General features: G+C 39.4%; 1 protein-coding gene across 2 annotated transcripts in view; it reads right to left on the minus strand.

The window, feature by feature from the left end:
- Window positions 1–1,196: 1,196 nt before the first annotated feature.
- rbm33a (RNA binding motif protein 33a) overlaps window positions 1,197–14,214 on the minus strand; it is a 37,120-nt gene continuing 24,102 nt past the window's right edge. For both annotated transcript variants that reach the window (XM_049482031.1, XM_022677759.2), the window contains exons 15-20: window positions 13,444–13,905; window positions 12,445–12,579; window positions 9,424–9,714; window positions 9,134–9,331; window positions 8,963–9,051; window positions 1,197–7,796 (exon numbers count right to left, since the gene is read on the minus strand). In XM_049482031.1, coding sequence (XP_049337988.1) covers window positions 7,748–7,796; window positions 8,963–9,051; window positions 9,134–9,331; window positions 9,424–9,714; window positions 12,445–12,579; window positions 13,444–13,905 — 1,224 coding nt within the window. In that variant the 3' untranslated portion in view covers window positions 1,197–7,747. The remainder of the gene's footprint in view (window positions 7,797–8,962; window positions 9,052–9,133; window positions 9,332–9,423; window positions 9,715–12,444; window positions 12,580–13,443; window positions 13,906–14,214) is intronic.

Below are 14,214 nucleotides of genomic sequence, written 5' to 3' on the forward strand. Positions count from 1 at the left end.
TTTGAGGTCTGAAAGCTCTGCATCTTTTTTGCACTCATTAGCAGCATCCTCAGTTCATTAGTGAGTGTGTGTGTGTGTGTGTTTGGTGGAGAACGAGGGCAGCGTTTTTGAACTGTGTCGCAACACGAACAGAAATTCCGCGGGTTCCTCTCGAGAGGCCCTTTATTGTCTGGATTTTTAGGAGCTTTTTCTCTTTTTCTTAAAGAAGCTCCCTGACCTTGGGCTTTCGCACCGATACAAAAGCGGCCAGCCGAAAGCATTCCTCCCCAGCAGGTAAATAAAACCACCCTAATCCCTGCAGGAGGGGGGGGGGGGGGGGGGGGGGGTTGGGGGCTGGCTGGAGGGGTGGGGGGGGGTTTCAGCAAACCCTCTCTGACATCCGCAAACAGAGGAAAGGTTGAGTAATGTCTAAAAATCTCAATCAGTCATCTCAAATAAACACCAACTCCACCAGCGGCCTGTTCTCTGGGGGAAAAAAATATATATTATAGTAGTCATATTAAAACATGGTTAAATTTATCAGAACTTCCAAGACGGGAAGAGACTCTAATCCTGATCATTTTACAGCAAAAAAAAAATTAAAATCGACAAAAGTTTGTCTTTGATTCCGGTCAAAAAGGTTCATTTTGGTGCGTTCCTAATTTTAACCCCGTCTTTAGATCTCAATCTGGGTTGTCTAAAACCCTATCAGTATGGGATTTATTATCTCAGGGGGATGTCTGTGAAAAATATTTCACACTTCTACTCTTTAGTGATAAAACTCCTGCACTCCGGCTTTCTCGGTCACGTGACATCATGGAGTTCAGTAGCTCCTCCATTTCCACTCGCTGTTGTGTATTTTTACATGGATCTCCGTGGAAACGCCCAAGCACTGAAAATGTAATTACGGTGCGCAGCAGTGGACAAATTCAAGCTATTTTATTAAACGCGACTCTGAGACTAGACTCAGAGATGTGCGTCCAGGCGGGATTAAAATGACCAGAGGACCACGATTACAGTTCAGATAAAAACAGAAGATAATTCACCCTGTAATTTTTTAACTCAGAGGACGTCTGAGAAAAACACGTACATGATCGTTCTGGACGGGAATAAAATCAGAGAGGATAAAAGAAAATTACCCCAAAACCGCCTGAGAAACGTATTCTCACGTATTTACACTGATTAACAACAGTCACAACACACAAACACAAGTTAAACATATTTAAACAGATTTTATTAGTTTTTGTTCTGTTTAACAAACGTTTAACAGACATTGTTCATGATCTGACATGAAATCAAAACTAAAAACAGATTCAGTGATTGAATTTTGTTTTTTAAATGTTTAAAACAGCAGGTTTGGAACATCTCAGTTGAGTTAAAACACCAGTAAAGTGCAGTTTACACTCGAAACACACTCAATCTGAACAACAACGACTCTGCAGCATTTCAGGTTTAGTCCAAAACAACAACAGCAGGAGTTGTGTGTGTGTGTGAGTTGTGTATATGTGTGTGTGTGTACGCAACAGATAATTGTGTACACATCGCTCAGGGTGATTTTAGAGACTGTCTGAACTTTGACCCCCGGTTCAGGTTCGCTCTCAGTGATGGAAACGTCCGCAGATTTGGGAAAACAAACAAAGGAAATCCGGAAGCGACGGTCCGTCCTGCTTAATATAAAAGAGGTTCAGTTTTCAATTCAACCCAAATAAAAACGGCAGCAGCAGATTATCCAACAGCTGGGAGACAGAGAGAGAGACAGGTAGAGAGAGAAAGACAGATAGAGAGTGAAGAGAGAATGTGGGAAGAGATGCTGAATTTCACCATTCCACCCTTTAATCTGCTGGAGAACCTGTAGAGAAACGCAGACGATGTTAGAGGATGCTGCAGACGGCTGCGCTGATGCTGCTGCGGCTGCGCTGTGAACAGACTGGGGTTAAACTGTGCTTAAATAGTTCTGGAGGAGGGTTTTTCATAAAGGTGATAAAAAAATCAGTATTATCTGCAGTAATTCAGTGAGTCTGTACATTCCTTAAAGAGCCCATATCACAATAAAACCAATTCTGAGAATTCATAAGCTAGACGTCTCTTTCACTCTATTATTTTATAAAATAATACTACATATATACGTAAAATCTGTAGACATGGCAACACAAACTAAATATTTAATTTGTCATTTATTTTCAAGCTATTTTTCAATGTCTAAATCATGAGGGAAAACTTAATATCTTGAATCTGAATCAGCACATGTTTAAAAACACAATTTTCTTTTCCTGTCTCAGCCTCTCTTACTCCTACACACTACAAATATAATACTGTTTGTTTCTTCTGTTACTGTAGCTTAAATATAAAATATTACTAATATATAAATGTATATAAACTCTAAATATAAGCTCTGATTGGTCAGATTGTGCCTTAATTCATGAAGCAGTATGGGATTTTCAGTATTTTGTCTAAGGGTGAGTTTTTAGTGAAGTTTCTCCAGCACTAAGGCTGGAGCAGCAGCTTTAGCATTAGCAGAGCGACTGCTAACTGCATGCCGCCCATCAGCTAGCAGTTCATCATACATAGCTTGTTTTAACATGGCTAACATGCAGATTACAGTCCAATCAATATACTCGTCTTTGAATGGCGAAAAAGCTAGAGCTGCGGTTAGCGCCTAATGCTAATACTGCTGCTGCACCAAGCCTTAGTGCTGGAGAAACTTCACAGAAAACTCGTACATAGGGCGCACTGTCAATTTTTGGGAAAATCTATACATACATAAAATATAAAATGTTGGTGGCATGCAAGATATGGGCACTTTAACGTCTTTAACTCACAATATAACTTTAAATTTAACTCACAATATAGCACTGTAAGAATTTTTGTTAGCAAAAAGTGTCAAAATATAGAATAAATAAAAATTAATACTACCAATAATTTGTTAAACTCTTATGAAAAACCCTCCTTCAGGTTTGTCTGGAAGCTTCACCCTGTAAAAGAGAAAAGAGTTCAGTTATAAAAACAGTAAAAACACAAAAGTTCGTCTCGCTGCAGCTTAAAAGCACGAGCCGCAGTCGCGCCTTTGTACAGTTTATGAAATAAAAAGCTGTAAATGCTGTTTTAAACGGCTCCAGTGTGCGACAGAAACATAACAGCGGCTCTGCTGCCGATTACAAACCCTATAAAACATTTAAAATAAGCTAACAGATCTAAACTGCTCAAAACTGTACAAATCACACAGCATACACATGATAAAACAGCAAATACTACATCCAAAAATACTTCACGCTTCAAATAAAGCTACTCACAGGTTTGATACAAACCTGATTCTGATCCAAAGACATTACAAGTCTTATCAATATACATTATAATATATAAGGGTCAGCACTGCTGATACTCTTTCATACAAATCCATGAGATTTACGCTTTAAATCAAACCTCCCCATTTTTTGGGAGATGTAAAAGTGCAATAAGGAGTTGGGATAAACCCATGTTGTTTTAAACCAGGTAGAAACTTGATAAATAATAAATAATAAATAAAAATAAAAAAAGAACACAAAACAGAACAGTGAAACAGTGAACACAGTGAAAGAGGCATGCAGTACTTAAAAATACAAAATAAATACTGAATCTTAATAAATAACTCTGTTTTTTTTTTTACTTCTATGTTAAAAATCAGGATGGAGCACACCTGTAGATCTGTTATAATATATGTATATAAAATCATATATATAACCGTCCATCCAATTAAACCATTAAAAATTAAACCATTAAATATGACTAAATGACTCTAGGCTAGATATATGATTAATTAACCCTTTAAAGATGTCAAAACAGCTAAAATAGCTAAAATAGCTTAAACAGCTCTGTATATGTACTATAGTTAATATAGATAGCACCATTTTTCTTTAAATTCAGTAGATTAAAATACTTTTTTTAAACCTTTAAAATCTTAAAACTTCAACGATTCAATTTTGATTCAAAGTGATTCATAAAACCTGTAGTTTCGTATTTACATTCAAACACAGTGTGAGAAAATGAGATTTCCACAGTGTGGAAATGTTAATGTTAATGTGAATGGGATTGGGTTGGGATTGGGATTGTGGGTTGTGGGAGGGGAGGAAAGGAAAGGCACCTTTTTCCACATAATACACAAAAATCAGACACGTTAAAAAACAGTGTGAAAATTTAAGACTGGCTTCATGTACCCCGTCCTTGCATGGTATACACATGACCATCTTTTATTTATCAAGCTTTAAAACGTCTTCAGAGGATAGGCCAGCCGAAGACATCTCCTCGGCTTGGGCTCTTGGTTAACAGAACGTGTAAAACAGTCGGTCGTTACGCGTCCGAAACGTACACAAAACAAACTTCGGGATAAAATAAGAGGAATAATAAAAAAAAAAGAAAGAAAAAGAAAGAAACACATCTCTGGTACTGGTGAGGAAACTGCAGGGCAGGACTGAGCTATGCACGTCTCGTTATTTATTGACTGCATGAGTGAGGATAATGGTTGCTCCCAACTCTTCTAATTGGCTAAGTCTGGACGAGGAGGACAAGAAGAGTGAGAAAAGATTGAGAAACGATTGAGAAAAGATGGAGAAACGATGGAGAAATGATGGTAATGTAAGACATTCTGGAGGTTTTTGTAAAGTAAAAAACAAACAAAAAAAAAAACAGAAGAAGGAGGAAGAGTGGTTGGGAGAGCAGAAAGACAGAGAAAAACAGAGATAGAGAGAGATAAAAGAGAAAGAGAGAGAGAAGGACATGCTGAAGAAACAGTAGAAGGAAAAGCGAGAAGATGGTGAGAATTATAATAATTCATACTGTTTTAAAGGTTGTGCGCTGCTGGATGGGTCTGTTTTTTTTATGTAAGGTAGAACGAATAAAGAAAAAGAAGAAGAAAAAGAAGAAGAAGAAGAAGAAGTAGGATGCACTTGATGAAGTTTGAAAACAACTATACTCAAATCTATATTTCTATACTCCTATATTCCCTAACCGGACCATTAAAAAAATAAATAAATCTAAAGAGCTTTTTTAATTCAGCCTCCCAAAAGAAAAGTCAAGGCTGTCCAATAGGAACAGAGCAGGAACAGAGAGGAACGTTCCAATTGGACAAAACTCAACCACTTCTCAATGAGCTTAAAGAGAAATCCTGCTTTCAGAGCTTTGAGAGCAGCACAACATTAACAGACTGATATTAGAGCTGCAACTAATGATTATTCGAATATCTGTCGATTAATTTTCATATTAGTCGATTAGTCGAATATTCGATGATTATTTCTGCCTTATTTCTTGATAGAAATTGCTAGAAACAGCTAAACATTGAGTTTTAATGTCCTTTAAACGTCCAGAACATTGCCTTTTAAATGTATTAAGTGCTGATATTTAATGAGGAAGTATGTAATCTATTGTAATCTATAGTATTTTGATATTTCTATTAATATCTTTGCAACAATACAACACAAAAACGCAGTTAAAGCATTTTCTAAATCTATAGTCTGTTCTTTTAATTTTAATAATATAAAGGTTGAAATTTCTATTGTGCTCCAGTGCCAGATTATTTTCTTTACGTTACCTTTAGTTTAATAGGAAGTTTGCTTTTATAAATGTATAAAGTCTATTATATAGTGAGATTTATTTAAAACAGGTGGAAGCACAGATCCACCAATCACAGATGATCAGATGAGAGGCGGCAGATGCTGAAGAGACTATTTAACCAGTTAAATAATAATTATAGATAAATAAATGGCGAGGGGAAGAAGATGAATTCTGTGTGTGTTGAATCAGTGCAAAGATATTAATAGAAATAACAGGATATATCAGATTTGACATGCTGGTGATTAGTAGACAATTCACTTTTTTTTAACCTTTATATCGACATTTTTGATAATATCGACTAATCGTTACAGCTCTAACTCACGTACAGTCCAAATCAATCATTCAGTCAGTTTTTCTAAAACAAAAAATAGGTAGAACCACGAAGAAGCTGCCAACTTTTCCAGCTTTTCAGCTTTTTTCCCTCAAAAAATCATCCTCCAAGCAAATTCATAAAAAAATACAACAGGAGCTTCATGAATGCAGCAGTTTTACGGCCGAAGACGATAAAAGTGACCAAACACGGACGTGCGGAATGTGTGACGGACCCGAGAAGAGCACTGAACTCCTGAAACTACGAGCTTCAGACCAAACACACAGCCAGCCAAGCTAAGCTAAGCTAAGCTAAGCTAAGCTAAGCTAAGCTAAGCTAAGCTAAGCACGTAGCCGCACCCTTCTGACCACAGTGATAAGTGACTTCAAAACGAGTAGATTTCACAGTATGGTGACGAAAAAAATCAAGCTCAGACTTCTTCCACTGTCTGGCCCCTGCAGTGGTCACCACTGGACACCAGCAAAAACCAATAATATATCCCATACATTAGTAATATTTTACACATTCTGTACCACGTTAACACGACTCTGAACATCCTGAAACATCTGGAAACATCCTGAAACCTCTGGAAACTCGGAACGAAAAGTGTTCTACGATCTACGATATGATTTCTATAAAACAAATGCTATTTTATCCAAATTAAAACCCTTTATAATAAAAGTTAACTACGTACTGGATGCAGCTGAAGACCAAGTTGCTGAAAAATAAACCAAGACAAATCAACCAGACAAAACGACAAAATCTCGACCAAACAAACACTTAATACAAAAATCCAACCAAACATCACGAATCATAAACTCCTGAAGTCCTGCCGCATTATAGAGCTTCATAACACTATAAAACTCTTAACAACTCGCTATAAAGGCTTGTCTGAGAGATAGAGAGAGATATGCTACAGAAGGACCATTTTGGCTCCACAAAGAAGCATTTTAAAGATTTTAAGCATTTCTGTAAAATATATTCAGTGTGTGTATGAGTGTGTGAATGTGTAGAGAAACTTTTTAAGGTTTTTAAAGTCGAATACGTTCAATATATATGTTTTTCCTTTCGCTCACTTTCTCTCCTTCTCTCCACAACAATATTTTAGTTCTTTCTTCCACAGCAAAGCTCAAAGGAAGCCTCTGAATCGCCTTTATATTTAAGATTTTTCTTTTCCTTTATTTTTTTAAAGAGCGTATGCTTCCCTCTGCTGGCAGAAAAGAGAAAAGACAACCTGCACTACAAAATTGATGCCTCCCGGAGTGTTTAAAATAAAAGAAAGATATAAAGAAATAAAGTAATAAAGAACAAACCGTGCAGGAACAGTTCTCGCTTACGGATGGGAGCAACCATTATCCAGCATAATCATTATTATTATCTACGTGTTAATTAATTCGCACTTCTTTATAAAACAAAACAAACAAACAAAAAAACCCAAATCCTCCTCCTTCCTCCATTCTTTCTTTACTGCTTTATATCAAAAAGTCAGGATGCCTCACTATAAAGCATTTAAACGACAAACACAAAGTTCGCCCCGCCCGTCTGTCTGTCTGTCTGCGTGTGTGTGGTTCAGTTTAGGAGTTCACGGCTTTAGTTAAAGAGTTAAAGAATCACTTTTCATATATTTACAAGAAGATCAACAACCAGAGTTTGTGTTCTGTTCAGTCTTTCCTTTTTCTCATCCCAGACCTGATGTAAAACAGTCCCTCAGGTCTTGATCCGGATCGTCCTGTAGCTGCGGTTCCTGTGGTCCAGGCTTGTTTTCAGTATTCAGAGCTTTAAAGAGTGAAGCTCAGGCTTTCCATCCCGCAGCCGCCGCCCACCGCAGTCCCTCCTCCTGCAGTCTTTCCCTCCAATCAGCTCTCGGGAGTTTCTTCAGCCCTCGATAATGGTCACATCGATATGCGACAAATCTATCATGTGCCTATTTGATCAGAACAACAGTTTAATGTAGGCTGTGGTGTTAGTTTCTGACCATTAAAAGTGGATGAACTGTGAGGACAGAACGTTACCGTATTTTACGGACTATAAGGTGCACTTAAAATCTTTGTATTTTGACAAAAACAGACAGTGCGCATTATGTATGAATTCTATCAGTCAGGTATTAAGGAAAAATAAAGCCACTCCACTTAGGCTGGAGCAGCATTAGCATTAGCATTAGCTCTTTCGCTGTTCAGAGGTGAGCATATCGGACTGTAGTCTGTGTGTTTTACTGTGTTAAAACAAGTTACATAAGAGGAACTGCTACGTGGGACAGTACCATATTTTTCAAACTACAATACGCACTTAAAATCCTTTCATTTTCCCAAAAATCTTCAGTGTGTGGCTGACACTAATGCTGCTGCACCTAGCCTTAGTTCTGGAGAAAACTCACAGAAAACTCACTCGTACAAAATATTGGAAATCTAAGCTTACTGTAAATAAACTGAAGCGCTTAATTCACCCAAATAAACATTTTTCAGGAGAGAAATCTGTGTAGATTAACATCCAGAACTCATTTTACTTTAAAAGACAATTATATATATATATATATATATATATATATATTTATATATTTTTTTTAAGAATTACAGTTTTGTTTATTTAGGCGCTTTCCCATTAGAAGGGAAACATGGCAACACCCTTGCTCACTTTAAGTTAGGCATCCTTACTAGTGTCATTTAATGTGGTTTATAATCCGGTGCACCTTATAGTTGGTAAAATACAGGAAGTAAAGCTTTATTCCATCTCACACCAGCGCCTGTCAATAGAAGAGTTTGGTCTGAAGTTTGAAGATGTTTTATTATGGTCTAAATCTGAACATAACACTATGAATTATGTATCAATATCAAGGTAATTTATGGTAAAAAGTCATATTTTTACAGAAATCCTGTGGCAAAATGACTCCACCTCTCCATGTTCCCCTGACCTGCTCCTGCACTACATCACCAAACCTCTAGGTGGAAACCTCACTCCAGGAAAAAAAAAATCATTCACTTTACTCCTTAAAACCATTTGATCCAGCTCATCCAAACAATAAAGAAAAACAAATAATCCCACCATAAGGACACATGCTGAACTAAACAGGCAGAGAGCAGAAACAGGTCTTACCTGTGGAAGCTGTGCTGAAAGCTCAGAGCATGCTGGGGGTTCACAAACTTGGCAACGGCTTTTCTCTGCTGTGGAAGCATCTTAAACATCTGAAACAGAGACAGATCTATTAACCCATCATTAACCCATCTCCTCCTCCTCTTCCTCCACAGTGTGAGCTCCATGCTATACCTGAAAGGGGCCGATGGAGTTGAGGAGGTTCTTTATCTGTTTCTCAGTGGTGGTTGAAGATAAACCATCAATAGAGACGGTGCTGAGCTGAGGAGTGTCCGGAGCCCGGGGGCTCGGCCTGGCCTGCTGCACCATCCGCCCTCCACCTCCTCGTCCCCCTGGAGCTCCTCGACCTCGACCCCTACCTGGAACTACAACCTGGGACAGGAAGAGAACAGGGAGATGGTGAAGAAAACTACAGTCTGGAATGAGCTCTAATGGAAAGAGTGAAGAGTGTATTGGAAAAATACCCGGTTAGTTTGATTCGCTGCTCCTCCTCCTGCAGCAGCAGCTTCCTGTGGTGGTGGTGGTGGTTGCTGTGCTCCTCCTGGTGCCACAGTGACCTTCCTCACTGTGCTGATCCTCTGCTGAGGGAGGGGTCGACCCATTTGCTGCTGCTGCTGTTGAGGTTGTTGAGGATGTTGCTGCTGCTGCTGTTGTTGGGATGGAGGCTGAAGCTGCTGGTGCTGCTGTGGGTGGGATGATGATAATGGTGACAGTGGTGTTGGTAGTGGAGCAGAAGGGTTAGGACCTACATCTCCCTGTAAAACACGAATAAATATTAATAATGTTAAGATATTTAGGGTGTTTTGGGTCAGAAATATACCAAATCTACATAATAGTGTACAATATTTACCCTAAAAAAGAGACTAGAAATCCACAACGATATACAATCCCTACAATGATATATGTCGTATTTTTCACACTATAAGGCGCATTTAAATTTAAACACTTAAAATTGCCTAAATTTCCTTCGGGGTAAATAAAGTATCTATCTACCTCTCTATCTATCACCAGTTATACAGGTGTTTTAGTTTAGTTCTCCAGCAGCATTAGCATTAGCCAGTGACCGCAGTAAGTGCTAGCTCTTTGGCTGTTCAGAGGTGATAATTATCGGCCTTTAGCCTGCTGCTAACCTCAGCTAGCACTGCTGGAGCAGCATTAGCATTACCCACTAGCGGTTAGCTGCTAATGCTAATAGTAGAGCTTCAGTGGCAACCAAGAAATCTAAGCTTACTGTAAATAAATGGAAGCGCTTTAGCACTCACCCAAATAAAAAAATCCAACGTTTTTTTAGTAGAGAAATCTGAGTAGATTACCACCCAGCGCTAAATATAAATATATATATTTTTTTTAAGACTTAAACTTTAAGTTTTGTTCGCTTAACTTAGCTAAGTTGCTGAATTAGAAGAAAAACTGTTCCTTACTAGTGTCACATAAAATACGCCTTACAGTGTGAAAAATATGAATCATCAAAATATCGACATTGAATGTGTTAAGAAGGGGCTGATGATACACGGTGCAAAAATAAAAAGAAGGACACACAAAGAAAACCTTTTTTAATATACATATAATGTATAAATGTCCTAAAAGCTTATTGTTCCAGACGTCCTCGTCTTTCTCTAGGTGTTCCTTGGTCTTTGGTCTTTCCTTGATGATTGACAGAAGCAAGGTTTTGTATATCATTTATGTTATTAAGTTATGAATTGTGAATTCGTGCCATCACAGCAATATATATATATATATATATATATATATATATAGATTCAACCGGTCAATGTTAAATTGGTAGAAATAAGACAAATACAGCTTAAAAATCCACCTAATCACACAAGTCTTTCAGTAATCGTCACCTAAAACCCTTTTTTGACCCTCTGCTTCTGCTTTATAGAAATCGACTGACTCATCTCCATCAGTCCGTCCAACAACAGCGGCAGCAGGTGCACTCTCTCTATCTCTCTCTTTCTCTCTATCCGTCTAGAGAAAGAGGGGGTGATAAATTAATGCAGCTGAATAGAACATCCAAAGCATCTTATTACCACTGTTGGATGCTAAGCTGCATTATTCCAGGGTTTTGGGGGGGTGGGGGGGTGACAGGCTCCCCTCCCCCACCCTCCTGCTATTGTGCAGCTTTTGGATTCATCCTGATGAAAATTTAATTTGCTCTTATCGGTGAGGCTAAGCTCGGGGAGGGGGAAGGAGGGAGGGAAATAAATAAATACGGAAAATCTAAATCCATCCGAACTGCCATTTCTACCCCTTTCTTCAGCGCTGGCTCCAGCAGGTATTATTACACTGATACCCACACACACCAAGAAGATTAATTGCGCTTGTCCTGAGATTGATGCCTATTCTGACGCACCTCACTGACAGGAGGCTAAGGAAAAGGAGAGAGAGAGCGAGAGAAAGAAAGAGAGAGAGAGAGAGTGAGGGGGAATTGGGACGATAGAGAGAAATAAAGAGAGAAAAAGAGAGAGAATGAAGGAGAATAGATAACATTGTCAAGCTGTAGAGAAGCATGACAGCATGAAAACGTCTCTAGGAACCATCGAGAGCATCTTCCCCGCCAAACCTCGACACTTTTATCACATAACTCAGATCAGCTTTCTATTAGCGCTCCTGACACAGTTATCTTCATCCAAACCAGATCTTCTCCGACGCTTCTGAAGAAGGAGGAGATGGATGGATTGACTTCTTTCAAGACACCAAAACACGTCTCAAAACCTTCTAAATCAGCGCCGCTCTCCTTTTCACCGGTAAGAAATCTATTAGCGCCGGGCGCGGGTCCCCGTCGAGGCCGGCCGAGATAAACCCTCCTCCTTAAAGCAGCTGAAGGTCCTGAAGGAATAGCCTGACTTAAGGAAGACACAAGCCCTTTACGACGCTCGCCGCCGCCGTCACTCAGCGCCAACCGCAAATGCCAGACGGCTCACTTTCATGACTTAAAGAAGCGGATGCCATTTCTGCACCTGAACGCCAAAGAAGAGCGTCGCGTCGTCAGAAACGAAGACGTGTCAGATAAACTAAGTGCTTTATGGATTAATTCAGTCAAAAAGAGACGTCCACTTCTTGAGAATCGGCACTTTGGTGACTTTTAAGTGCAATTTAAAGCGGTTTGCCTTTTTCAGCTCTTTTCTCAAACATACCTGAACTTTAAGGAAGTGGTTTGATGTTAAAAGGAAAAGTGAAAATCAATAAAATCTCATTTCTACAATCTTTAAAAACTTACTCATTGTGTCCAGACATGTTTATTGTTCAAAGTGTATTGTTCTTTCTTTCATTAAAAAAAAAAACTAAAGCAGATTAAACATCAACGTATTTTTCAACAAATGTATATGTCCTGGTCTATTTTTATACAAAGGTGCACCAGATTATAAGGTGCATGTTATGCGACACTAGTAAGGAACAGGGGTGTCGCCTCCATGTTTTCTACATGATAATCTACTCAAAATTCTCTCCTGAAAGGCAGCCGAAATGAAGTGTGCACTTACCCCAGTCAGGCGTTTGACCACTCGTACTTTCTGTGGGATCTGTGGGGACCCGCCGACGTTTGCCCTCTGCATCACAGTCCTCTTTCCTCCGGGCCTCGGAGCCTGCGGCTGAGGGTTTCCGGTGGGGATCGGAAACTAAAGAGCACATGGTTATACAATATAAAATAACTAGTGGTGTACAATCGCTAAAAATATATATAATCAGATTATTAACAACAATATTCTGTGATTAACTGTGATTAATCGCACATGTACTTAAAATACTAGTATATACTGTATGCATGTTTGAGTGGAGATAAAGCCAATGCCGAACGCTGGAATAAAGAATGCATGATAAATTAGATATAGGAAACTTTAGCTTTTTGACTTTACTATAAACATCTCAGCTTGGTTATAAGGATTTCTGAATTAGATCCTAATTAGCTGAGTATAAAAGAGCATTTTCACATCCTGTAGTTGTTTTATGGTTGGGATCAGTTGATGAGTTGAGCATTTCTCCATCGGTTTGGTTTGGTTTCACACAGGTATAACGCACTAAAACGCACCAAAATGCGCACCAATAAACCACACAAGCACATCATCCCCTCATAAATGTAAATATATCGAGAAGATTCTGTGTACCAGTGCTGAAAATCTGTGAATTCTTCAGAAATATCTGAAAAGGCTGTGCTTTAAACAGTCTTTTTAATAAGATATAAGCAGTGTAGATGTGAGCAGTGAACGCTGCACATACCGTGCTCTGTGTGTGTGTGTAAACAGCATGGAGCAGCAGCAGAGACAGCGTTTGTTCATAGCAGTACATTATCTGGTTAATATATCATCAGATTAGACTGCGGTTTATTAGCAGTTTTGCTCAATTAAATAGAAATATATTTGATAGCTGGTTCGGATCAAGACCAGATCACGTTCTCACCACAAGCAAGTTTAACACTGACAAAAAAAATACTATTTTAAGCAATTTTAAGAAAATATTTTAAAGCCTGTAGAGAGCTGAGGTACCTGTCTGGGGGGGTTCTGCTGGGCCGGGGGTCTCCTCTGCTGCTGGAGCTGCTGGATCTGCTGGAGTTGAGGGACGGGCTCGGTTCTGGTACTGAGTGGGTCGGGTCTGGAGGTCTGTATGCGAGCTTTAACGTTTCCGCGGGGCTGAGCGGGGGTCTGAGGATCTCCGTTTGGGGCGAGGGCAGAGGGAATCTGCTGGGGGGGCTGGGGGGCAGGCTGGGGCTGAGAGCTGGGTGGTGTTGGGGTGTTCTGGGTTGGAGTTTGGGGATGGGGTTGGGGTTGAGTCTGGGTTTGGGTCTGGTTGGGGTTCTGGGAGCCGATTCGCTCCATCAGCTCCTTCTTGCGGAGCCCCGCCTGCATCTGCCGCCGCATCTCCTTCCTCTTCAGGATCTCCTCCCTCAGACGCTTTTGCTCCTCGATCTTCAGCCGATACTGACGGGTCTCCTCGTCCTCGTCTGGAACCTGAACACAAAAAACACCAAAAACAGACAAACTATTTAGAGAAACGAATAATAAAAAAAACACTTCTGTTTAGAGATGAGTTTAGTTGGATTACTTATGAAAAGGTGTTTTCTAGTGGTTTTCAGTTTACCTGTGCAGGTGTGCTCGGCTGGAATACTTTGTGCAGGTGTTTTTTTTGGCTGGTTTACCTGTACACTTGTGTGTTAGTACAGGATTTTGGCAGGTTTGCCTGTGCAGGTGTGTTTGACTGGAATACCTGTGCTTTTTGGTGGTTTATTTAATTATATAAGAGTTTTTTTGGTTCACCTG

The sequence above is a fragment of the Astyanax mexicanus genome, chromosome 8 (genome assembly GCF_023375975.1).
Source record: "Astyanax mexicanus isolate ESR-SI-001 chromosome 8, AstMex3_surface, whole genome shotgun sequence".
In the NCBI taxonomy this organism is placed as follows: Eukaryota; Metazoa; Chordata; class Actinopteri; order Characiformes; family Acestrorhamphidae; genus Astyanax; species Astyanax mexicanus.